Source organism: Ictidomys tridecemlineatus, chromosome 2 (assembly GCF_052094955.1).
Source record: "Ictidomys tridecemlineatus isolate mIctTri1 chromosome 2, mIctTri1.hap1, whole genome shotgun sequence".
NCBI classification, from domain to species: domain Eukaryota; kingdom Metazoa; phylum Chordata; class Mammalia; order Rodentia; family Sciuridae; genus Ictidomys; species Ictidomys tridecemlineatus.
In genome coordinates, this window is record NC_135478.1 from 69514170 (window position 1) to 69542137 (window position 27968).

General features: G+C 34.2%; 2 protein-coding genes across 6 annotated transcripts in view; one reads left to right on the top strand and one right to left on the bottom strand.

Annotated features, from left to right (window-relative positions):
• Positions 1 to 4839, top strand: part of LOC144375141 (transport and Golgi organization protein 1 homolog) — a 133953-nt gene extending 129114 nt beyond the window's left edge. For 4 of the 5 annotated variants that reach the window (XM_078038721.1, XM_078038723.1, XM_078038724.1 and 1 more), the window contains 4 exons: positions 46 to 183; positions 1150 to 1226; positions 2832 to 2994; positions 4012 to 4839. In XM_078038721.1, the coding sequence (XP_077894847.1) occupies positions 46 to 183; positions 1150 to 1226; positions 2832 to 2994; positions 4012 to 4295 (662 nt within the window). In that variant the 3' untranslated portion in view covers positions 4296 to 4839. The remainder of the gene's footprint in view (positions 1 to 45; positions 184 to 1149; positions 1227 to 2831; positions 2995 to 4011) is intronic. The other variant, XM_078038725.1, reaches the window with a different exon arrangement.
• Positions 4840 to 9727: 4888 nt separating this feature from the next.
• On the bottom strand, positions 9728 to 27268 carry LOC144375142 (axin interactor, dorsalization-associated protein-like). The gene is made up of 4 exons (XM_078038726.1): positions 27180 to 27268; positions 26807 to 26913; positions 11685 to 11807; positions 9728 to 9934 (listed from the first exon to the last, which is right to left on the bottom strand). The coding sequence occupies exons 1-4, from the start codon at positions 27266 to 27268 to the stop codon at positions 9804 to 9806; spliced, it is 450 nt and encodes a 149-aa protein (XP_077894852.1). The 3' UTR covers positions 9728 to 9803.
• Positions 27269 to 27968: the final 700 nt, after the last annotated feature.

Sequence of the window (27968 nt, forward strand, 5' to 3'; positions counted from 1 at the left end):
GGAGAAGGCTACCTTAAAGTAGTAACACGGCATTGTTGTCTTTAGGTCCACTGAACCATAATGGCTCTTTTGGTCCATCCCCCGTGAGTGGTGGAGAATGTTCCCCTCCACTGACGGCAGAGCCAGCTGGAAGACCTCCTTCTGCTACTCTTAATCAAAAAGATATGCCCAGAAACGGATTTGGTGAGCATTCACATGTTGCTTTATAGTAAACTGCTTCAAGGTTTTGTTTTTTTCCCTTTTGAATATTCTAATAAAAACATAGAATTTGGGCCTGTACAATACATAGAAGATAATTTCTTACGTTATCTTTGTGAATGTTTTCTGTAAAATCTGTTCTAGAATAGAAAACATTTTTTTTTCCTGGAGGTCCCTGTATTGTTTTTTTCTTTTAAATTTTACACTGTGAAGTGTAAACCTTTATCTTTAAATTAAATCTCTATGGTGTTCCTTTCCAAAATATTATAAAAGTAGCCTTAAACTTTATGTAGCATACATATTTCCAACATGAAATACTGAGTCTTATTTCCAATTCTAAATAGGACTGTAGTCTTGGTAAGATTGGAAGTCAGGTTATACAGACTAAAGAAAAAACAGCCTACACATACTTCAAGTCTATAGCTTAAAGTTTAGGACCAGTACTTATTAATCTGCTGTTCTATCAACCCAAGGCAGTTCTTTATTTTACTTAAGTCTCTTCATAAATTGTGATTTATGTATTGGGCAACCCATTTTTATTAAAAAAATATTTTTAATTGTAGATGGACATGATATCTTTATTTATTTTTTAAATGTGTGCTGAGAATCAAACCCAGTGCCTCACACATGCTAGGCAAACACTCTACAACTGAGCTATGACCCCAACCCCTGGGCAACCCATTTTTAATGTTGCTTTCCAGTTATTGTTGAACCCTGACCTGTCCACCAGTGGTTTATTTCTTCTGAAAAATACATACAAGGGCTCTGATCTTTCTTTCCCAAGGGTCAATGGATGGACCTTTACCTCGTACTGGTCTTCTGAGGCATCTGGGAAACCCGTTGCCTCTGGTAAAGGACCAAGTAATTTCAAAGAATCTGTAATTGTGGATGGAGGATTTTTATTCTTTTCATGTTAGAATAAGTCTGAATCCATTCTTTGATCTCTAACAGACCCAGGATGTGGTCCAGCTCACATGAACAGCAGCTCCAGAAGTTCTTCTCCAGCTAAGGTGACGAATGAGGGCAAGGTAAGTTTTGTAGTTACTGTGAATCATGTGGTCATGCAGGAACATGTAGCTTTCCTACAGTACTTTCTCTTTGCTTTATCCTTCTTTGTGTTCTATTTGTACTATCCCATTTGTTTTTTAAAAAGCAAACTGTTCCCCAAGAACCTGAGACCCCCTCAGTCTCCACCATTACTTCTTTGACTGAGCATCCAGTTGGAGTAAGTACTTAGAGGTTGAGAACTGAATTGGGTTTTATTCTGTGCATTTCTGGGAAGGATATTCAGAGCATGACACTGATCTTGTTTGCTTTAAACTGCATGCAATATTGAGCTTACTTTTCTCCTTAACTTGGGAATGTTGCTTAAGTGTGTACAACTATAATGAACTACAGAATGTAAAAAGTTATCACTCTAACTTTATATGGTGTTTTGTGTTGAATCTTCTAAGGCAAAGTAAATTCATTATAAATTATATAATTCATCATTTTTATTTTTGTTTGGAAGAATGTTATTTAAGAATTCCTCCATTTGTGCAAACCCTATTTTGAGTGATTTGAATTAGATTGGTATCAGATTTTCTGAAAGTGAAATACTGTTTCAGTGAAACAATGATAATCTGAAATGACCTCTTGAGCCAGTCCCAAGCAATGGTCTCATTTGTTCACATAAGTGTATTCTCTTGTAACTGTGTTGCTATTATATCTGGTAGGTCTTCTGAAGCTCTATAATAAAATAAATTTTTAATTGTTTAGTTTCAAACCCACTACTCATAGGAAATGATAAATCAATATCTCAAATGGTGTACAGTAAATGAAAGTAAATATTAAAGCCTTTTCTTCCTAATTTGTGTATATAGCACTGTGATGGAAAATACTTCTCAAGTTCCAGTGTATATATATTCTAGGAATATACATCTCTGGAGAAATCTAAGGGCAGCTTAGATAAGACCCCAAACCCCTTTGTAGTAGAAGATTTAAAAGAGAGCAAAGACCCATTGTTAGAGAGGAGTAGAGGTGGGAAAAGCATGGCTTGGAGGCAAACCTGGGATTGAGTTTCTTTAATATGCAGTGTGGCCTTCAACAAATTATGATATTCCATTTGCTTTTGTTCCCTCTTATTTAAAACAAGACAGTCTACTTAAAGATCTCAGAGGTTGAATAATATATGAAAGACTTACCGAAGATACTCTGAATAGTAGCTATTATTACATGGGTAGAGAATGGATTTTTCATTTTATTCTGTTCATTCTTAATATGGAAGTAATGAGCTATTGTGATGAAAGGGAAGTGATGGGGAGTGGGGGAGTCCCTTTGAAATAGATTGTAGTGAATACAACATGACATACTGGTCAGAAATCACCTCTGTTAACAACCTCTGCCAGTCCTCTTGCCTTTCCCTTTCCTGTGCAGATATAATCAGTAACAAACTGGTCCCTCTTGTGGCATCCTTCCAACTTCTGTAAGCTGTCAGTGGGAATACACAGGAGGGGTGGGTAGAGTTTTGTTGCACTGATGGTGTTCTCTGGACAGGTGCCTGTTTTGGGTTTTAGCTTTTATCGGTGTTGGTACTTTGTCTTAATACATAGGAATTTTAAAACTTTTAACTTCTTTCAAATCTTAAATTGCAGGTTCATATGGCTATGAAAGGGCCCCCTCCTTTCTCAGGGGTACCCTTCATGGGCCCCCCCATGGGACCCCCAATGGGATGGCCTCCACCACCTCCCATTCGGTATGGACTGCCACTTCAGCTCGGTGGGCCTTTTGGGCCTCAGCCAATTCCTCCACCTTTTGGTATGATGATCTGAATAGTAGTGATTGACTTATAAATCACATTCATCTTCCACTTCTATTGCTTGCTAAAACAGTTGGTTGCTATCTCAGGTCTTAACAATGAAAGGATAAAGCTGAGTACATTTTAACTTTTCCTCCAGTTTTCTGGCACATATGGGACACTACATAATCTTATACTGAGATAGGCAATAGCTATCTCTCATAGACAAGGATAAGGGGCTATATACAGAAAAGCCAGAAATATTACTTCTGCAGATGTTTGTTGAAAATCTGTTGATATGCACTGCAATAGATGGAAAGGTGGATGAGATGCATGCCATAACTTAAAATTTTGTCACAGATATGAAAATCCTACAACATAAAGTTTGTAATCACCCATAATGGAAGCATAAGCAGTAGGTTATAGAATATAGAAAAGGAAAAGTCAAACCCTCCTTACCTTGAGAAAAGTCAGAGGGAAGTGTTAAAGAGGAGGATTTAACAGTGATCTAATAAATGTTGCTGATTTAATTAGGTGGCTGTGGAAGGCCTTTTCCTGGAGGGCCTGCACCTTGATACTGATGGCATGTGTAAAGTCCATGCTGAAATACTTCATGAATTTTTAATGGATAGAGTAATAAATAGTGGGATTTCCTTTTATCAAAATTTCTTTGATGTAGTAAAGTTCTTATTTCATAATCTATCATCTTTTCATGGTAATATAGTACTTCCAAATATAAATGGAGCTCTTGTGAGATAGAAATAATTCTGCAATTATATAGTAGGAAAAGAAAAACGACAAGCCTGGAGCTAGGTAGAGCCATATTTAAATCCTTAATATGTTGCTTCATGGCTGGTTGGCCAAAGTCTATAACCTAAACTTGTTCCATTTCAGTTTGCCTCATCTGGCAAGTCAGGATGTTCACCAGTTGATGTTCTAGGCTTGAGAGAAATTAAAGACTATAATATCAACATACTTGAAATCACCCTAGTTCAGAAATTTCTGGGTATTTACATAACTTCCTTTTTATTTTCCAGGTCCTGGTATTCATCCACCAATAGGCTTCAGAGAATATGCACCAGGTGTTTCACCTGGAAAACGGGATTTGCCTTTTGACCCTCGTGATTTTTTTCCAGAACCTGCACCAGCACCATTTAGACCTTTAGGCTCATTTGGCCCAAGAGAGTACTTCATTTCTGGTGCCCCATTACCACCTCCAACTCATGGTCCCCAAGACTATGGGCCACCACCTGCTGAAAAAGACTTAATGCCTTCAGGCTTTAAAGATGAAGCTCCACCTACACCTGATTCTCAGGTGTGAGGGATGTTCACAGGCCTTAAAACAGGGCCTGTAAAATTAACCTCTGACACTTAGTCAGAAAATGGACTATGAACTATTCATCGAGTTAAAGGATTATTGGCTTCAAAATATAAAAGTTTATTTTAAAAGATTTATGTTTTTAGAATAAAGCTGCCTTGGCGCAGTATACATTTTGAGCCAAAATATTTTCCCCCTAAATATCCCCACTTAAGCTAGAGTATTCTTCCAATTTTAAAATGTGCAATAAGGAATATCTTTGTTTTAGTTAATGTAGCATATACAATTGCTAAATGATTTAGAATGTCATAATTATGGACATTTCTTGTGGAAATGCTTTAAGAACATGTATTTCCATTATCCTATTTTTAGTGTATTGCAGTTGATAACAGAGAAATGGTGTTTTATAAGCTTGATTTTTTTCTCTTTCAATATCTGGTCGCAGAGACTGTTACGCTAAAAATGTTTACTCAAAGATCATAAACTTCATTTTCCTTCTTGCTGAAGTTCTTTGTTGTAATAGTTCATAAAAAATTGTTTATTAATATTTCCCAAGTGTCTGTTGATTCATTGGATCGTCATGAGACTTTGTGCCATTGGGGAAGCATGTAAACTCACTCTCAGAACTGAAGATGGTGACTTGGCAGCATATTCCCTGTTGCTCACTGTTAAGGAGGCTGGACCTTGGTCAACTGTGGACTTCTATAGAGGATTTCTTTTACTTGTGAGAAGTCTTGTGGCTCTATTTTTGTAGCACATTCCTGTACTTTTTTCTAACCACTGTCTATGTGAGAATGGTTTTCTGAGAATGAGTTTACATTAGTAGCAAGAGTTGTTTGACCTGAAGTTCTACTGCTTTTGCCATTATTGCATTATAACAGTAAAATATAAGGTGGTATGTTGTGTCTATAAAATAAGGAAATTTCTTTTTAAAAATGTACACAACACACTCTTCTCTTTCCCATACCTTGCCACTGATTTTCAAGGAATATGATAAAAAAAATTAGAAAAGTATAATCCTCTAAGAATGAATGAAACTCATAAACTTATAATGTCTATAATCAGCAAATATGGGCTGAATTAAATTCTTTTTTTGATAGATACTCAAATATATTTTATTTAAAAATCAATTAAAGCAAATCCTGAATCTGTAACTACTGTCTTTAAAACAATGTTTCTAAGAACTAGCTCTCCAGAACTGTAATATTAATTACGGCAATTTTAACAGTACATTTTAAGAGGTTTAAGATTTAAATAAAATTATAAAAGCCTAGTACTTTTTTTTACTGCTAGACCATATTCTTCCATTCTTTTAAATTCTAGAAAGTAATAGGATTGTTAAAACCTAGAACATAACATATCATTGTTCTTTTTATGTCCCCTAAGTATTCTCAAAATAGGGGCAAAAGCTTCAGTGTGAAACAAAATCTCTAAACTACTGAAGATAACTCAGAATAAAAAGAATTTGAGTCCTTTAGGAAGAATTCAATCTACATAACCTCCATTTAATATTAGAAGCAGCAGCTGTGTGTGTAAGAGGAAAACCACATAATAGCTTATGCCATTTTTAACCATGTAAAATAAAATTTAAGTCACAAACACCAATTTTGAATGTATCTTTCAACCTCTACAGGACACAAGGCAATGCTGAAGTTACTAAAACTTCTAATTTTAAAATAGCATTTAAATAAAGGTGATGTCAGCTAGGAAGATAGATTTTCAAGGAAAGGCAGATTTATTATTTTATTTAAAGCAACAGTAGTTTTCCCTCTAAAGCCTTTTTTGTATTTATTCTATTAGTAAGTTATAATGCATTCTACGTAGTTTATCTGAGCAGTTCTGAACCCACCTATAGTTGCCTCTCCTTACATCCATCTGATTGTACCACTTCTGTAGCAAAGCCCAAGGTATCTGCCAATATACAGGTTGTGTAGAGAATACTGTCCCCTGATTCAATTATACTTTTGTATCTCAAAAGTTTTAGAAGTCCTCTCCAGCAAATTGTGTTTCAGTTTAGTTACTAAAATCATTTAATTTGTGAAGCAGTAGTGTTTCAACCTGAAAGTATTACTGCTATAGTTGTAATTATTGTCCAGTGACTCATCCCCTCCCACACTAGAAAGTAAATTTAAACAACTAATTTGTGAGATACAGATTGCTTTGTGTTAACTGCTTCAAGATAAAATCACCTTTTTTTGGGGGGGGTTGGTCAATCAGGTCTGAATTAAAGCTAAGCTGACGACAATGTTCAATTTAAGTTTGTTTAATGCTGATGAAAGACATTCATATAAAGCATCCTCTTTTTTTTCCATATAACCCCATTCTTTGGTGGCAGCTGGGGTTGTGGCTCAGTGGTAGAGTACTTGCCTAGCACAGGCAAGGCCTTGGGTTTAATCCTCAGCACCACATAAATAAATCGAGGTTAAAAAAAAGCATTCTTATGTGAAGGATGCTAAATATTTCTTCATATAAATTATCACTTTGAGGGGCTGGGGTTGCATGTGAGGCACTGGGTTTGATCCTCAGCACCACATATAAATATAAAGGTACTGTGTCCATCTACAACCAAAAAAAAGTTTGTTTTTTTTTAAATTATCACTTTGATATACATATTTTATAGTATGAGAAAACAGAAAGAACAATGTATCAGTTTTGCTACATTTTAATAGTAGATTTTAAGGGAGCAACATCAAACATCAGTAACATCAAACAAAAAGGTACTGAGCACTCCACAGGGTACAGAGTAGAGTGCTGCCAAGCACCTTGGAAAGTTTACATGACATGGAGAAGATGAGGCCCTTCTCTTGAGAAGTTTACAGTCTGGAAATTTTGACTACTCAGAGTTTTGGTTGAGTGAACATTTTATTAAGGCAAATTCTTCATTTCCTAGAACTACTGTATACTGAACTATTTTTGCACTTGTGAAATTAACCCAATCCAGATGAAAGAAAAGACTAAATTTGGTTGAGAATTCTTTCAGGCTCATATAGTTTTATTAACATTCATCTAGTAAACAAAACTGACCTAACAGACAACTGAAAAATTAAAGACTAGATCTCTTGAAGTGCAAGGGCTAAAATAACTGTTATTCATTTTAAAAAGCAAATTGATGGTATGATTAGGGTTTACACTAGTTTAAAAATAGGTCAAGTATTGCATTCCCTTCATGCATTGTTCATTTAAAATAGTGAATATTAAAATACATGGGTTCTACATGTAACCCACAAAAAAGCTCCTCACAAATCTTTATTTTCTGTGTATCAAATATCCACCTTGTGTACTATGACAGTTTTATTTATGTCTCATCAAGTTAAAAGTAATGTAAATAGTGAAATTATAATAGGCTAATAACCTGCATATTTTCATATGAATGTCAATATATCTAAATAGGAAATAAATGGCAGTCGTATCTACCTATATTAAAAAAATAAAATATCTTTCCAAATTTTGCATACTCATCACTTTATAAAGACAAGGTATGCAGGTTTTAAGGTTTCACAATCAGTTGTCAGAAAAACAGCAGTTGTTCCTGCAGTATCTCATTAGCATCTGACTCAATTATTTTTAGATGACATGATTTAGACAACGTAAACCCACTCAAAAATTTGTAATTATTCTGAGAGAGATAGTTTTAATGTTAACCCTAGAATCATTTAATGTTAACCGTAGAAACAATAGCAATGTGATATAGAACAACTAATCAACATGACTAAAAATATGCTCACTTTCAGAAAAACAATCTGGTCATCTGGAAAAAAATCACAGCTACAATCTGGGGAACACTCCCATATAAGATATTGATCTGATCAAGGCACACTATTTCTAAGTAGAACTATCAGATGAGGGTGAATTTAGGCCAGCTCTAAGGAACAGCCTAAAAGACAGACCATAACTGATCCAATTTCCTTTCAAAGCAATCTAGTACTATCCTACCCACTTCAATTCAAAAGTTTGAAGTTAATTCAAATCAAAAGACCATATTGGAGCAAAAGTGAGCAAATGTGTAAACTCTAGCACATTCTTATTGCTGTATTAAGTTTGAAGATGAGCATACCTACCACAGCAATATTGTTCCAGGAAGCAGGGTAGGAACAGTGGTAAATTAGGAAACAGACTATTAATTGCACAATTAATAGAAAAGTAAAAACAAGTTTCAAAATCTACAATAAATCTGTATCTAAAGTAGTCATAACAATGAGGTGCTGGACTTTAGTTCTGTGGTACAGCTTTGCAATGGACTCACTGGCCTATAGATATGGTTCACTTCCTGCCTCCTGAAGGATGAATATGCTACACAGAGCTATGATGGTTTCTACTGAGTGGTAAAATTCACAGAAATTCCACATTACTCATGTCAGAATCATTCCTTATGCAAAGTTTGATGTAGATGAAGATAAAGTGGTTTCTTGGTCAATAACTGCAATTTCTTTTAAAGTCAGTGGGTTTCTTGTATCTGTAACCACAATAGATTTAAAATACTTTGATGATTGATCTACTCCAATGTTACATTCTCGATAAGAGGGACTAAGAAGAAACATGAACTAGTAACCATTAGAACAGTATGAATCCTATATGTATATCACTTACAGTTCTATTACAGTTGGCCCAGGTTTAATCTCATCCATCTCCATGAAAGCAAAACACTTGATGCTGGTAAACCTTTTTTAGGCTTTTAGTGTTTGAATTCAAAGAAGATAGCTGCACCTAAGGAATTAAAACAAACAACATAAGCCAGAGACCACACATTTCTTATGTGTCACCAGAAGCCTATGATTTTACAAAGTAACATGTGTCAAACAGTCTGATGACACAACTGTTGATAACTCACTGTGGCTGTCACTCCAAGCTCTGGTACTAGCATGTCTGAGTGACATTTCTCCATATCATTTAATTCTACAAAGTACAACAAAAATGTATAGCAAGAATGTAAGTTATGTACACAGGTAGAATCATAAACTACCAAAGAATATAAAATATTAAATACCACAAGAAAAACAGAAGTTACTTAAGTATCAGCAGTACCTATAGAAATGGTTTCAATAAGCACCTGTATTAGATAGAATAGAAATTTAAGAGTTCCTTTAAAAAAAATTCTACCTTATATCATTTCTCTCCCTCCTGAAACCACGCCCAGATTGTCCTTTCCATATTCTTACAAACTAACTGCCAGTTATAGTATCTTTTTACCCAATGCATCTTATTGAAAGAAAAAAAAATAATTCTTTAACTGTTAGAAAGTAATCATTAGGTTCCTAAAAGGACTTAAGGTAATTATTAGGGAACCTGCTTCCTTAACTCTGTATTATGAGAAAAACTTCCCTATCAAATAATATTTAACCACATTTATTACACAACTAGATAATGCAACTGCTAATTCTCATATTTTAAAAAAATTTTTGATTTGACTTTAAGTCAATATTCATAACTATGTGACATAAGATCTTGTGTTAAGTATACTATGAACACAAACCCAGATAAGTACTGTGTCCTTAAGAAGTCAGTAACTGATAATTACAAACCTTTGGTTAATTTTTCAATATGCTTCTGGAGCTCAATGTCCACATTAAAATGAACATATGTATCTTCTTTTCTTGAAGCCACAGGAGTATCTTGCACAGGAGTTAAATCTATGTCATTCAGATCTGGAGAAACAATTAAGTTTCTGCTTATGAGCATTCACATATACAGACGGAAAATATAGAAACTGCAAAGGTTACAGTTCCTAAAGAGGCATGGAAAGAGCTGAGAGGAGATTCTCAGGCTAAGAGATTCCTATTTGGTGTGAGCAAGTATGTGAGAGTTGTTAAAGTTCATGGGGTATGTGGAGATAAATGAATATAGACTGGATAGGAGACCTCATGAAGGGGACAAGGAAGCCTTTACATGGCCCAAGTGGACAAAACTTGATCTTCATAGTGAAGTGGTAGGAAGCCTTTACATGGCCAAGTGGACAAAACTTGATCTTCATAGTGAAGTGGTAAAAAGAACAAACATGTTTTTTTTTTCATAGGGAATATCCCACTATATATTTCTATGCCAAAAAAAATCTGGAGTATATAATTTGCCACAATGGAGCTCTGCCACCAATTTCTAACTTTGATCAAGTATATGACTTATTTAGAAAAGCCTTTAAACCTAACCTTATCATAATTTCCCTGTTAAGAACCAAAAATGGATGAGAACAGCCAACAAAAACCCTTTGGTTAATGAATAATTTTTCATATATATTATCTAAATTCTGGTTATACTGTTTACAACATACCCTGAATTTACAACAACCAGATGGCACGTTATATATAGTTTTAATTTTCCGGGTTTAAAAATCTCAGTTTAGTCAAATTCAACATGGACTCATTTAATAACTCCTCAGTGTTTATGTGTTATTCATTTATGTGTCTCAAAAAGCTCAAAAAACAATTTAGTACATTTAATAATTAAAAAAATATTTACATAAAAATATTTCAGTATAACATATGCAAAGGTAATTTAACATTTACAACATCATTAAATATTTTTGTGTTTTAAGTATACTTTCTCAATGAGTATGCAGTTTTATAAATGGCCTATCAAACAATGTAAATATTTTCCGGTACACTATATATTTGATAATTGGTAACCTCGGAATTTAAAAGTGTACCAGTATTAGTGCTGTGGATTATGTTCTTTAAATAAATGTTTTTCTTTGTGGTCATATTTTTCTTTTAATTAGCACTAATGAACCCATGGATCTGACTTTATTTCTGCAATTGATAAAAGTTCCTCCATTTAATTTCAGCACCGATCTGTTCCTTTGGTGCAAAACTACAGATTAAAATAAGCCATTTGTACTAACTATAGTTATTTCTGTAAAATGGTATAATTTATTCCTTAATCACATCATCATCCCACGGGATTGCTTTCAGGGCATGGATGTTATGGTTGCACCCTACTTCCCTGTCCCCTGATTTTCATCTGCCTCTGTAGGATTCACCTAAGTAGATACCTCAGTAGCACAGGAAGAAGAAGGGGCTGAAGCAGGAGAGATGGGAAAATAGGAAATGGGGCTTTGTGGAGAGAAATTAATATAGACTGGATAGGAGAAGGTGAGGGGTGCTATTGTTAATCTATATCCTGAAGACTGTAGCTGCTGTTAAGGACAATGTGTATGTTTAGTCTGCACATTAGATGGAATCTGAAGAGCAAAAATCTATACAAACTCAAAAGCAAAAGTGAGTGTATAAGTAGGAAATATTTTTTGTAAGTCTTTCGAACTATGTTCTGTTATGATCTCTTCTAGGATTTTGCCTCATTATAGAATGCATTAAAGTAAGTTGTCACATATACAAGACCATCCCCTGTCAAAAACTTTGTCCCATATGAGAAAAAACATAATGCAATTTGCCAGTTATTTACCCTTTATACTAACTGTAATATAGGGATCGATGCACTGTCCAGTGTCTTTCAGACCAATTTTCTCAATCCTGATAGTGAGTAATGTCATTCCCGGTTCTGATGGCAACCTTGGTAATAAAGTACCTGGCAACAGAGAAACCTCAGTAAAAGTTAGCTCCACCAACAATTCAGAGTAAATACTTTGACAAACAGAAGATATAGCCTACCTCTTAGGAACTAGCTAGGCATTATGTATTTTTATTTCTGAAATTCATGAACATCTGATGTTATACTTTTTTAGAAAAATATTTAATTTTACACATAATATATCTGCATTTCCCAACCATAAATCACCTTTAAGCAGAAATAATCATTTCTATAATAATAGTATATAGTATGTATAATAAAAGTATGTTAAAAAGATTACTTGAGGAAGCCCAATTATACATAATTGTATAATATGCTCACATAATATTTATATTCCATATGTACTTCTATATTATACTCAGCATCTTAATATGAAGTGGTAGAACAAAGACGAGAAAAGCTTTTAAAATACTTGTTATACTGTTCTAAAGTCTGAGACATTTAATATCAGAGTTGATCAATACATTCTTCTCTTTAGTTACTCCTAATAAAGAAAATAATTTACAATTTGATATTTATGTTTTAATTTAACTATATAGTCTAACTTCTATTCTTCATTCTATTTTGTATGAGTTATTCTCTCAGAAATTAGTACTATAGAGACTGCCATATAAAATGGCCATTTGTATAACTGAACATTTTCCCCAAAACCAACTAAAATTTTTAAAACTAAAAACCTACCCAGAACAACATGACAACATTCACCCACCAAGGACATATGAAGGAAGAAATCAACTGTTCAGTATGTTCCCTTTTTTGAAACTAGCAATAGAGAACAGATGCAAATAAGCTGATTTTAATCAAGTATGTATACAGAACCTCAAAATACACTTAACAAAAGATTTTGGTTGATGTTTTTCAAGTTTCTATTCAACAATGTGTTATGCTACTTTTAATGATGAGTTATTTGAAATACATGAAGCAATAAACACACTACATTTGAAAATACACATTTGATTGATGGCAAATGTGGCTTGAGAAAATTTTGGGAGGTGATGGGAATGTTCTGAACTTGTATAGTGATGACAGATGCAAAACTCTATAGAGGTGTCAAAAATCGATGAATTTTATACTTACAGAAGGGAAATGTTATGAAATGCAAATTATACCTCAACAGTGCTGTTAAAAATGTATTACTTTCTAATTTAAACAAATATGAAGACAATACAGACAAATGCAATAATGGGAAGGCCTGGAGGCTGCAGTCCACTGTTGCATTAACAAACCTAAATGGGCTCAGGCTGATATCATTAAATATATACATAATACCTTTTATGCATCTTCTTTGATTGACAAATGAGGGTACTTTTAGAAGAGGGGCTTGTACCTGGACATCTGGGATGAACTTCAGAGAGTTAAAAAACACCTCTGAAATTTTATGAAAAATGTGAATATGTATACATTTATATTTATATACATACATATTCACATGTATGTATATCATATATGAATTTTTCTGCAGAAAAGTTCATTCTATTATGTAGTACATGGCTGTATAAATATGCTACAGTTTATGTACACATTCTTGTGTTGATAGACATTTGAATTACTTCAAGTGTTTGGATATAGTTAACAAGGCTATAATAAATACTCTTCTGAACATCTTCTGGTTCCCATAAGCACCCATTTCTGAAACAGAGGAATCACTAAGTCACCTGGCATGTTACCTCCATACCTACTATGTAATGACAATCCATTTCCCAAGGTGGTTGTGCCAATTTTTATTCCTAGCCCAAGTGCAGTAGTGTTCCCATTGCTCCACATCCTCACTAGGTACTGTTTTCTCAGATTCTTCATGTTAGCCAATTTTGGTATAAAGAAATCAATCATTTGAATTTGCATTCCTCTGAAGATTAATAAGGTTGAGCACCTTTTAGAATAAATCAAATATATGATTTCCTCTTTTCTGAAGTGTGTTCAATTATTTTGCTCAATTTTTTATTGAGATATCTATCTTATTGAGCTGTAGGAGGTCTCTATTATTTTGCTGGACAAATGTTTTACAAATAGCTTCTTAGTACTTTTCCTTTATAAAGACTTTTTGTTGAAGTAGAGCATATACATTTTAAAATGTACAAATTGTTAGTACAGTTTGCTGAACTTCCACAAAGTGAATACACCTGTATAACTAGTATCAGATCTAGGAAAGATATGATCAGCCTCCTGGGAGTGTCCTTCCCCCCACCATATCCAATTCACTCTTCCAAAAGATAGCAACCATTGCTAACTTCTAACACCAAGTATTAGTTTTGAATGTTAAGAATGACTTTTCTCTGCCATGGTGTCTTCTGATTATGATAAATACTTACTGCTAGTAATATCAAATTTCTTAATATCTTCCTTTACTATCAGTGCTTTTTATGTCATATTTAAGACAACTTACCCCACTCCAAAATCATAAAGGTATTATCTTGAAAGCATTTTATTGTTTTGCCATTCACACTTAATTCCATATGTCACACAGAATTATTGACTACAGTGTATAGTAGGGGCTTTAATTTCATTCAATTTCACATAAATACTCAATTGTCTCAGCACTACTCATTAAAAAGACTGACATTTTTACCACTGATCTGCAGTCCCACTTCAATCATAAATCATGTGGCAATCACTTTCTGAGTTTTCTATTCTGTCTTACCGGACTGTTTATCCTCTTACCACTAATACAGTATCTTCATTCTATAGCTGCAATAAAAATTCAGATGAGTTTCAGAAAGAGTCTATCTTTATAAACTGCTTCTTCTAATTTATGAACTAGTATATATCTTTACATTTTAAAAATCATTACAATTATTTAATAGAATTTTATTTGACCTAAAAGCCTTCAGAAATAAAGACCTAGAGATCCAGGGAAAACTCCTGTTTTTATGTTTATGTTCCATGAAGAATGGATGGCCATGTAGAAATGACTGGAAAAGGGGGTGTGAGCTAATGGTAAAAGGCTGCCAGGGTCCCAGCAAGCCCTGTCTGGTCATCTTCTTGGCCTTCTTTCCTTCTGGACCTAAGGCAGGTCCTGTCTGGAATGAGGGTTTTTAAGAGAGGGGGGAAGGGAGGGTAGGGGGACAGGAAGGGAATAGCAGGGAAGGAAGGAAAGAGAGAGGGAGAGAGAGAGAGGGAGAGAGAAAGAGAGAGAGAGAGAGAGAGAGAGAGAGAGAGAGAGAGAGAGAGAGAGAGCACTTTCTAGGTTTTATGACTGGCTTTGGGAGAGAAGGGTGAACGGACAGGAGGGCAGGAGGAGAGCAAAGGCTTTGCTGCTGAGCTTGCTTTTGAGATTCCAATCTCCTTCAGTTAGAAGTTCTCAGCAGGCCAAACCCCACCCTTTGGGTTATCATATTCTGATCTGACCCTGCCCAACTTCCCCCTCTCCCTCCCTCCTCCTCCTTTTCTCCTTTTAAGAAGGGAATGTGTAGATCTTTCCATCTTTTAAGATCTTCTTTGATTTCTCTCTTTAGGGTTCTGTAGTTTTTATTGTATAGATCTTTGACTTCTTTAATTGATTCTCAAGTATCATTTTTTTGAGGTTATTGTGAATGGAGTAGTTTTCCTCATTTCCTTCTCAGAGGCTTTGTCACTGATATACAGAAATGCCTTTGATTTATGGGTGTTGATTTATATCCTGCTCCTTTGCTGAATTCATTTACTATTTCTGGAAAGATCTACCTTGCTCTTGGATAGGCAGAATTAATATTATCAAAATGACCAAACTACCAAAAGCACTATATAGATTTAATGCAATTCCAATCAAAATCTCAATGGCATTCCTCATAGAAATAGAAAAGGCAATCATGAAATTCATCTGGAAAAATAAGAGACCAAGAATTGCTAAAGAAATCCTTAGCAGGAAGAGTGAAGCAGGGAGTATCGCTATATGAGACCTTAAACTCTACTACAGAGCAATAGTAACAAAAACAGCTTGGTTTTGGCACTAAAACAGACTGGTAGACCAATGGTACAGAATAGAGGACACAGAGACTAACCCACAAAATTACAATCATCTTATTTTAGACAAAGGTGCCAAAAACATGCACTGGAGAAAAGATAGCATTTTCAACAAATGGTGCTGGGAAAACTGGAAATCCATATGCAACAAAATGGAATTAAACTCATAAATCTCACCATGCACAAAACTTAACTCAAAATGGATCAAGGACCTAGGAATTAAGCCAGAGACTCTTCGTCTAACAGAAGAAAAAAGTAGGCCCTAATCTTCATCATGTGGGTTAGGCCCCAACTTCCTTAATAAGACTCCTATGGCACAAGAATTAAAACCAGGAATCAATAAATGGGATGGATTCAAACTAAAAAGTTTTTTTCTCAGCAAAAGAAAACAATCCGTGAGGTGAACAGAGAGCCTACATCTGGGAGAAAATTTTTACCCCTCACACATCAGATAGAGCACTAATCTCTAGGGTATATAAAGAACTCAAAAAGCTAAGCACTGAAAAAACAAGTAACCCAATCAAAAAATGGGCCATGGACTTGAACAAACACTTCTCAGAAGAGGATATACAATCAATCAACAAATATATGAAAAAAATTTCAACATCTCTAGCAATCAGAGAAATGCAAATCAAAACTAAGATACAACTCCAGTCAGAATGGCAGCTATTATGAAGACAAACAACAATAAGTATTGGAGAGGATGTGGGGAAAAAGGTACACTCATACATTGCTGGTGGGACTGCAAATTGGTGCAGCCAATCTGGAAAGCAGTATGGAGATTCCTTGGAAATCTGGGAATGGAACCACCATTTGACCAAGCTATTCCTCTCCTTGGACTATACCCAAAGGACTTAAAAACAACATACTACAGGGACACAGCCACATCAATGTTTATAGCAGCACAATTCACAATAGCTAAACTGTGGAGCCAACCTACATGCCCTTCAGTGGATGAATGGATTTTTAAAAATGTGGCATATATACACTATGAACGTTTTTTAAAGAGAATAAAATTATGGCATTTGCAGGTAAATGGATGGCATTGGAGAAGATAACGCTAAGTGAAGTTAGTCAATCCCCAAAAAACAAATGCCAAATGTTTTCTCTGATATAAGGAGGCTGACTCATAATAGGGTAGGGAAGAGGAACATGGGATGAATAGATGGATTTTAGATAGGGAAGAGGGGAGTGAGGGAAAGGGAGGAGGCAGGGGATTAGCCTCCTAATGAATGTGGAATGAATGTGATGGACATCATTATCCAAAGTACATGTCTGAAGACACATATTGGATGTCAACCTACTTTATATACAAACAGAGATATGAAAAATTGTGGTATATATGTGTAATAAGAATTGTAATGCAAAAAAAACAAGTATATGTATAACGTGAATTGGCATGAACATACTTTATACAAAGATAAAAAAATGTGCTCTATATGTGTAATAAGAATTGTAATACACTCCATTGTCGTGTATTTAAAAAAAATAAAATCAATAAAAGAAAAAGAAGGGAATGGGGAGTGGGTAGGGAAAAACTGTGGAATGAAACCAAATTAACTTTTCAATGCACATATGTGAATATACTATAATGAAACTCATCATTTTGAATATCTATAACATACTAATTTTAAAAAATGAAAATAAATAGATCAGTAAAGTAGATGAAAGGGAACAGTGGGAGGGAGGATGGGGAGGGTGAAGGGACTGAATTGGAGCAAATTATATCCCATGCATTTATAATTAGTCCAAATGAATCTAATGTCAAGAATAACTATTATGAACAAATGAAAAAAAAGAATAATGACTTCACTGTTTTTATAAAATGCATTCTCATAAACAATTCAATTGAGAGAAATGAAAAAAGTAAAAGAGAATGTACAATTCAACATCTCACCAACCATAACAATTATTAAGTCACTCTTCCATCTTTTTCCCTAATTTCAAGATTGCTCCAGTTTCCTTTTCCTTTTGATATTCTTTTATTTCTTTCAATAAAGGTTTATTTTCTACATAAAATTCTTATATTTCTTTTGTTGAATTTATAATAAGGTCCTTGATATTATTTAATACTACTATAAATATTATAATAGTTCATTTTCTAAGCAATTATTACTTGTTTGAGATAAAATTGATTTGTCTGTACAGATTTTCTATCCAGGAACCATATTATCTTATTAATGAGTTATGAATAGGTTTTTTGCATATATTCTCTATATATTCATAAATGTGCAAATAAAGAACATCCCCCCTTTTATATTTCATTTTCTTGTCCTAGTGCAGTAGCTAGAGCTTCCAAAACAATGCTGATGAAAAGAAGTAATAGACACTCTTGTTTTGTTCAAATTCATCATTAAACGATTTTGGGCTGTAAATGTCATGTAGCCATGTTTTATCAGGTTAAGGATGTTTTTCTGTTCTTTGACAAGAATTGTTTAAAATCAAGGCTGTATTTCAAACTTAACTGAAAACTTTTTCTGCATTGTTGACAACTTTATGAAATCTTTCCCCTTAATCTGCTAATGTGAACTACCTTGATAAATTCTGCTAACAATAATTTGAAAAATCACTCATTAGTTCATGGAGATTTTCTGAATTATTTTCTACAGCATCCTATGTTTATTCAGTCAATCTTCATATGGCAGTTACTTTATTTCTAACTTTTTATCATTATAAAAAACACCTAAACAGAGAATCTTGTGTATATGCAAATGTTTCCTCCTCTTTTTCCTGTATTTTGGGGGTGCATCTTCAAAGTAAATTCTCAGGAATGGGATTGCTAAGGAAAAAATATGTACTTATATGTTGTTAGAGAATGCTCAATTCCCCTCCAAAGGAACCTCACCATTTTTCTGTTCCCACCAGTGATTAATAAGTACCTATTTCCCCTAAGACTCACCAACAGTAGCTTTAATTTCTGTTTTTTATTAAAAATAAAGTTGAGTATCTTTTTATGTTTAACGGATGTTTTTTAAATGTGTGTGTGTGTGTGTGTGTGTGTGTGTGTGTGTGTGTGTGTGTGTGTGTGTGCACGCTCGTGCGCTCGCTCATATTGTCTGTTCCTCTCATGTATTCTGCTTTGGTTATTACAATTAAAATTTTTCTTTATATATTAAGAATGTTGGGTTGGGATGTAGCTCAGTGGCAAAGTGTCTGCCTTGCATTTGCAAAATACTGGATTCAAACCCCAGTTCTAAAAAAGACAAAAAAAGAACCCACCCCACCCCACCCCCCAAAACCCCCAAGAATGTTACTTCTTTTATGTATTACCTCTTTACTACCTTTTTTGACATTCAAAAGATGATTGCTTTACAACTTTCAAAGTCTTTTTGATGTTAAGATTATTTTTTTCCAAGTTGATATTAAACTTGTTGTTACTTTGGGGTGAGTCAATTTTATAACCTGTCATCATCTAGGTCTTTCAGTTGAAATGGTAGGGCTGATGCTACATTCCTTACCAACAATCTTTTTGCCTGAGACTACACAGTAAGGTTTAATGTAATCATTATGCTTCGAATAATTTAATATGGAGGCAGTGATTTCAAGTCTGAATTTCTTGTTTAATTCAAGGTAGAATGTCAAACATTGTGTTCCATTATGAAGGAAGCTGAGTGTAATTAAGATCATAGATTACATAGAAAGGTGCCTATTTAAGGTGTTTCAGAATGGTCTATGATGTGCTCTCTCTCTCTGCATGGTCAACTCCTACATACTCAGTGAGTCCTAAATCTGGCTAGATTTATTGAATTCCCTCAGCCCTTCTTTTTTGCCAACCTATGACATTGGTGCACATCTCTAATCATAATCATGTGCTTTTGGCTCTGTCTTGCTGACTACACAATAAGCATCCTAAAAGGTGTGGGAACTGTTCCTTTTGTGGTATGCACAAGGAATAAACAGATCTTTGTTGAAGAAATATTTTATTGAATGAATGACTGAATTTTCAGTTCTAGAGGTTATCATGCTCTAGTAAACAAATGGCTAGAGAATCTATATCAATGAGTGAAGAAATAATAAACATAAAAGAAGATCAAATGCTAAAATAATACCATACCATCTATATGCATGTTTTTGCATCAAAGATAAAACCATGATAGTTGTAAATTGAGCCAATGCATTAAAAGGAAGATTTCTAAGTGAAGAATTAACATATCCAATTACATAGTGTAATATGAGAACAAGTCAACTACATTCATAAAATTTGAAGACTAACAAGGATAAGAAAGAAATCACTACACACAATCCAGTGTAAACTGTGCTATTCCAGCTAGATCATCTGCTCTCAGATCTAGAGCAAAGATCAGAAGAAATGTTCTTCCACATGGAATTGCTATGTAAATAAGAAATAGCTAACACTTGTGAGTATTTGTGATGTGCCACATACTATCCTAATCCTCTCATCTAATCCTCACAACAATAGTTTAGTTCTATTTTTCAGAGGTGAAAAGTGAGGCATAGAAAAACAAATTATCCATAATCACACAGAAGTTTGGCTACAGAGTCCATGCTTTTAACCATCATGTCTCATTTTAACATCTTTATTTTAATTGTCCCTAAAGCCTTAAAAGGAACTGCAGGAGAACCTCCCCATCTCAAGCTTCTGCAAAGTTCCTTTTGCCATGTAAACATAACAGTCACAGGTTCCCAGGATTAGAATATAGACATTTTTGTGAGGCCACTATTTATGCCTCATACTTTTAAATATGGAAAACTCTAAATGGCTACAGCTGTCCAAACCAAGTTTTCAATAACATCCCATGGATGTTATTGAGCTGTCACTAAGAACTCCAAGTAAGGGAGTGATTAAAAAAGAGTAACATTTGAACTTTGTACACTGGGCAATGCACATTCACAGGAATGGACAGAGACTGAGCAGCCCAGATAGCAATATGATAGGTCTTTAACACTCATATAGCAGTGAGCAGCAGGACTGTGTTCATTTGGTTAATTCCACTTTCAGTTTTTACTGCAAGACAAAGGAAGCCATTGGTAGCTGGTGAGCCCCAAGTTGTACTGAACACAGAAAGCATGTCTTTTTCTGACTTATCTGCCCCCAACCACCTCTTATGCACCAACCAGAGCAAGCATGCTCTCACTGGTGTCAAAAAGAGTTGGAAGGAATTACTCAATTCAGTGTGATTTTCTGCGAGAGGAAGATTCTAAGCCTAAACCTAAAGACAACTCTGATAAAGTAATGACAATGAATTAGAAGGTTTGGAACCATTTTACCACACTACTGTAATAGGGGATACCAAAAAGTCCATCTTGTTGATGGAAACTGTTTATTAACAGGTGGTACTTGGGTAAAAACTCAAGTTGTTCTATTTCATTGTGCTTCATCTGTGGAAAACAATTTGTGAAGGTAGCTATGGATCCCCCAAATGGCTGTTTGTTAAACATAGACAAGTTCCCTCAAGAATGTTTTAAAAACTGTGTAAAAGCGTCTGACCTAGCCAAGAATGTTACAGCCACTGCCACTGTGGAGAGGAAAGGGAATTGTGCAAGTAAGGCCTCGGCCTCTGCTGGGCACCCCACAGCACTGACACAGACCAAGCAATGAAGCACCACTCTACCTGCAACAGGTACAGAAAAACAATGGGAGAACATCTGAAGCCCCCCACCCCCTGCCCATAACTTCTTTGTTCCAAGAGGATGCTGAGAAAAATGAAGGTCTAAGTATCAAGTAGGATGGCCATAGAGATCATGGAGAATCAGACAATGAAAGGACCACCAGCCTGAGGATGAGTCTGGAGTGACATGGATATGAAGGTCAATGGGATCCTTAAGACCCTGTCCTCACATGCAGAAGAGGAAGTCATTCTTTTCTTTCAACTTTTTTATTTTTGCTTTTTAAAAATTTCTATTGTTTATATCTCATATCATACTATAAGGACAATTTCTAGTCCAAAATTGGAAATGGCATGACAGTCTTCGTTCCAAAATAGTACATCATTTTCTAGGTCAGAACATTAAAAGAGGAAAATTACCAAAGATTATATTTTTTAAAACACTGATTTGAATTTGCTTTTTACATGATATTGTACAAATGTTTGTCACAGGCATTTACTTCAATAAGAGGTGAGTCAGTCTTCATTTTGCCTTGGTGCTTGGTAAATTAAATGTCATGAATAAGGAGTACAAAATTTGTTGTCCATACTTTTAGGACAGAGATGAACCTGATATCTAAAATGTAAACTAAGCATTATCATATGTGTGTGATTATATATTTATGTCTTCTTTGTTTTAGATTTATCATACTTGTAATTAAATTCAGATGTTTGATACTACAAATTCAAAGTCTGTCACACACATTTTTTAAGTGCACATTTCTTTGTAATTTTAAAATCCAATAAAAATGATATATATAAAATAATATTTTCTATTATTTTGGGATAATTTTAACATAATTAAAAATAATGGTATTATCAAATCATTATTTGGTCATAACATTTTGTAAATGGCACAAAACATGAAATGGGTCTTAAAAATCTAGCAAGAGAAAAATTTTGCAATTTGTACTGCACATCTGCAATTTGTACACACATACAAATTGTGTGAAAATATGAAAACACATGCACAATTTCTTTTGGTTGGTAACTGATTAGTAGTTGAGAAACTGGTCCAACCTTTCAAGATAAAGAGTAAAATCATAAGAAGTTTGTTCACTTTGAAATTATATTAAAAGTTTGATAAAAATCTTAGGGGTCATTAGCATTCAAATAATAATATTTCTAGGTCTGTGAAAAATTATACCTGATTAAAGTTGTTTGTATATAAGTTATATGAATATATTCTTGTTTTTATTTTCTTTATTGACTGGTACTAGAAATATGTATTTTTCTGTGTTCAGAAATATGTGATTTGGATAATGGCTGAATTCTTAAGTGTAACCATCATATCTGGAAAAAAATAATAAATACTCTCACAAAACCTAAGACGAATCAGTGGGTATATGCTTCATACACAGATGCCATTTAGCATGCAAGGAAGAGTTACTACAGGTGTTGGGTTAAAAATTTGAGTGGCCAGAGGACTTTCAAGACAAAGCAGGCCAGATGTTGCTTAGAGCCTTGATGAAGAGCATACTCAATAGAAATTTCCTATAAACCAATTTCTGCAAAGCTCTGGAGAAAACCTTTTGACTTCAAGTGACAAGATTCATGGATTAAAAAAAACTTAGCCAGACTTAGTGGTGCATGCCTGTAATCCCAGGAACTTGGCAAGTTAAGGCAGGAGAGGCCAGCCTGGGCAACTTAGCAAAACCCTGTTTCAAAATAAAAAAAAAATAAGTCAAAGAGCTGGGGATGTAGCTATGTGGTAGAGCACCCCAGACTTCAATCCCCAGTACTACAAACAAACAAGACAAATTATAAAAAAGAAATCTTAAAATGTTTCCAAAACTGCTTGAGAGTAATAGAATATTAACAAGCCTTAAAACTATTGAAAAATAGCTAGGAGAACTTCCAGATAACATTGAATGGTATTTTCCTTTCCTTTCAATATAAGTACATGACTGGATAAGGGACTCTGGCTCTGACTGTTCGGCTCAGTCTGAGAATTTGAGACTTTGAGAGAAAGGAAGTGCACGGAGAGCCAGAGTTTAACTGCACACTTTGGTGGTATTTACTGCTTAACCCTAAATATATTCTGAAATTCTGTGAAATAAGGATGCCCTAATATTCATGGAACAGCAATGAATATTTTGTTGCAGTTTTCAACTTCCTATATGCATGAGTAAGAAAAACACTGCACTTTAGCTGAAAATGAAATCCATATTTGCTTAACTCTCAAGTTCAACTCAGAATTGAATATTTATGCAGGAAAGAAACAAGTACAGGCTTGATATTAAAGAAGTAAGATTCACTCTTCATTTTGAGTTTCAAAAAACAGTTTTTGTACATATCTAAGACTATATAAAAGATGAATAACCAATACAAATTTAGAATAATGTTGAGATTGCTAGGCTTATGTTTAGGTCACTCAGAAATTTTTTTTTAAATTTTGTCTAAAATTGTGTCATGGCTATTTGTGCATGTGGTACTAGGAAACAAATGTAGGGCTTCACACAGGTGAGGCAAGCACCCTACCACTGAGCTACATCCCTAGTTCTTTCTATTTTGAGACAAAGTCTCTCTAAGTTGCCCCCACTGGCCTCAAACTTGCAATCCTCCTGCCTCAATTTCTTAAGTAGCTAGGATTATAAGCATATAATCCTGATCAGCTATTTTTTTATTTGTATTACTTTGGTTTATCATTTAGAAGCTTTAATATTCAAAATGATAAATAAGTTTTCAGGTAATAAATAATAGGTTATAAATTTATATCCTCTATTTAAATGAAATCTACTGAGATTACCTTAAGAAAATTAAACTACTATTTGTACTTAAGCCAGTTAGTGTTTAAAGCAGTACACAAAAGTTACTGTTTGTCTTATGAGAATTGAAGGCTTTGAAAATGATATTAATGTCAAAGAAAGGTTTAACAATTTTTTATTCTTTTCAAGAAAGGTTGGATAAAAATTCATTTTTAATTTTAAATGGGAATAAACTACTCTTGGTCATACCATAGTCATATATTATACTTCATCTCATTAGCTTAACAGTAGTAGTGTTTAGCATGTGTGTTTGTCAAAACTCATAAAGCTGCACACTAAAAAAAGATGCCTTTTATATATGTAAGGGACACCTTAATCAATATTTTTTCAAAAGATCATAATAAGCTAGATGCTATGGCACAAGCCTGTAATCCAGGTGACTTGGGAGGCTGAGGCAGGAGGATCCCAAGTTTAAGACTAATCTCAGCAACTCAGTGAGGCCCTCAGCAACTAAGTGAAATCCTGTCTCAAAATGAAAAATAAAAAGAGCTGAGGATGTGGCTCACTGGTAAAGTACCCCTGTGTTAAATCCTCAGTACCAAAAAAAAAAAAAATACAACAAACTTACAATTATATAAATTACATAAAATAAAGATAATAAAAATGTTATAATTCTTAGGAGCACCCTGCCATGATAATATAGACACAACAGCCTTATCATGAATGAAATCTTGGATGTCCACAGTATAACAATTCTCCCCATTCTACAATTAAGTTAAAGGTCAAATTGTCCTTCAATGACATTTTTAATTTTATAATGACACAGGCCCTGGAAAATATGATCGAAAATCAAATATAGCCAATTGAACTATATGTACTCTTTCTTACTTTGAGGAAAATAATTCAGGGAATAGAAAGGTTTAGTGAGCTTTCTGTATCTCTGAAATAAAATACCAAAATGCTATATCAGAATACAAAAATCTAATTACTTTGGGCTTAATCTTTCATAGCAAATAGACTTAATTTACAGAGTTTCTTTTCAACTCAGCAACCTGAAACCCATAAAGACCTTAATCTGTCCATTTCATGACTTACATCATCTGCTTCAAGGATCTTGTTTGCTACAGAAGTATAGCTAGTGAACAAATAATCAAACCAGAAATTTATAGAACTGGAATCTATTTCAAGTACAGCATGTGGTTTGAAAAGGAAATAAAAAATACAGAAAAATTTTAGCAAATTTATTTACCTCATCATCTCAGCAATTTTGAAATTTCCTACAAATATGACAAGTAAAATATAGCTCTTTCTTCATAAGGACAAACAGATTGGAAATAATTACCTTGTATCAAAGAAACACTAACAATAACATTTTATAGTGACTGTAATTTTTCCAATAACCCTATGGTGTAGGACTGTTAGCACCATTTAGAAGTGATAATGAAAATACAGTAGCCACCACTACCCCAGCAAATGAAAAGTATCATGCCAAATGCTTTGTATGTGGTGCCTTAATTTTCATTGTAACCCTATGAATTAGGCATTGTCAACATCTCCTTTTATAAAGAAAAAAGTACAGTCACTCAACTACTGATTGGCAGATGTTAGACTCAAAAGCGCAGGTATCTTGTTTGTCTAAGCCTATACTGTTTATATTTCAAACGTCTTCTACCAAAGAGTATTTAAATTACTGGAATATGACTTTAATTATGAAGTTTTCTGGATGATATGTATATTATATTTAATTATACCATAAAGCATAAAAAATGCATCACAATAGTACAGTGTTATTTCCACACTTCCAAAAAATGAACTAGTTCATCAGAAGTAAAAACTGTGCACTGTATAAGAACAGAAGAAATTATAGAAGTGGAAGAGGCAAAAAATTCACTCAGGGTGCTTGACTAGGGTATTTTACAACCTTGTCAAGATCTTCCACAAATAAAAAGAACTTGCTATGTATTCTTTATTTCCCTGTTAAGGGCAACTGTATAGTATCTGTTCCTCCAGGTCCAGGTTTCACAATCATATATGATTATTTAAAGAACAGCTAGATATATAAAGAAAAGAATTAACATAGCAAACAGTTACTCTAGAAAGCCTACTTACAATGTTGGTCCATGGCTAGCATCTGGGAACCTGGATTTCAGCAGGATTCCCATCATGCCCTGTTAAGAAGATCACTGTGCCTAAACCGTCCATGCAAACAATATGGTTTGTGCTGAACACTTGCTTTCTTCCTGGAGTCTTTAGTTTTGGTTCATGCTAACCCCAATAAGTGTCTTGTGCACTGAATCTCTACAGTGTTTCCCCAATAGACAATATTTTTCATTTTACAGGTGTGAAATAATGTTGAGAGAATCAAGTACATATTTGACTCTGCTGGGAGAGGACTCTTAGAAGTTTGGTTTCCTCTGGAATTTGCCTGTGTGCTTTTACCCTTTGCTAATTTTGTTCTTGTGTTTTCTTGTTGTAATGACTCAGAATACAACTGTGAGTACAGCTATATGCTGAGTCCTGTGGGTCTTCCTAGCCAATCACTAAACCCGGGATGTTTTGAGGATCCCTGACACAAATAGTAAGATACTTTCACAATAAACCATTAGCTACCGCTATCAGAATGGCCATGATAATTTGCTTAAGATTGGCAAACCTGGAGATGTTTTACCCGCCACTAACAAGTACAAAAGTAAGTTCCAAACACCTGACCTTGAATTATATAATGTACATTTTTTGTACCCACCAGGCACTCTAGCAGGAAAAGAATCAGGAGACCCTGCTCCAGCACCACCTTCTTCTTCATCTTCTTCAAATTCCAAATGCTCTTCCTCACCAGGGGCTGAAATTCTCCTATATAAAAAAGGACAGAAAAATTAGTGAGCTACTCCACTTAATACACCAGCTAACCCTCATAGCCACTAACTTCCCAGATAAGATGCTGATTATTAGGTTAATGTTGATATAAATGTCAATGTCAATCATCTCATTGCTACCAATGGTATCAGCCATATCACCAATACCAAATTTGATAGGGAAAAAATACAGAAATATTTGAAAAACAGGCATAAAATAGATAATAAAATCAGAAGATAAAATATGGATGCTTATTTATTTACCTTAATGGGACAGGCTGAACATCAAATGGAAATTCTTTATTATATGTGAGAATATTCTTTAGGACTAGAAAAAATACATAGACCAACATTAGACTTATATCATAATCTTAGACTTATATATTAGTTAGTCTTATATGTTATATCTTAAATTGATACTTTTAATCATATTTTATAGTGTATTAACCACACATTAATATATGTATTTTAAATTCCGAGCTTCACTATCATTTCAAGACTCTGCAATTGACTACTGAATGTCATAGCAAAATAAAAATGTCCATTGCGGACTGCAGGTACCAGTATTTTCAGAGTACTGTAAGATCTCCAAGGAAAGTCTCAGAGCCCTCATAGAAAATGAACCATAAAATAGTTCTCCAATGTACAAGGTCCTAGGTGATATGAGGTACCAGTGAAAGAGAATACCTCTTCTCCTGAAGTATTTTAATTAAAAGATTGATACTGAAGATGACTAATTAAAGAGAAATAGATAATCACATCTTATTCTTTATCCTCAGTAGATTTTCCTCAATACTTATCACACTGGTAAGGTTTGTAGAAGCAAGTTTATAATTCTAATATTCCTTTTATGATGAAATTTATTGTATATGTGTAAATACATATATACATGCATATATATATATTTTTTACACGTGTGTACACACACATACACATACACACACACACACACACACACACAGCAGACTTTCTCCTCAGGGAAGTCATCAAACAACATAATGCTATCACCTCTTGTGTCCTGGTTAATTACTTTCTGGCATGTAAGCCTACAGA

Excerpts from the sequence above, each read along its gene's own strand:
- LOC144375142 (XM_078038726.1), bottom strand. The coding sequence starts at position 27,268 with ATGTTGGTCTATGTATTTTTTCTAGTCCTAAAGAATATTCTCACATAT. Across the intron at positions 26,914-27,179 it reads GTTCAGCCTGTCCCATTAAG|GAGAATTTCAGCCCCTGGTG; the intron begins GTAAATAAATAA and ends TTTTTTATATAG. Across the intron at positions 9,935-11,684 it reads TATTACAGTTAGTATAAAGG|ATCTGAATGACATAGATTTA; the intron begins GTAAATAACTGG and ends TTGTTTCTCCAG.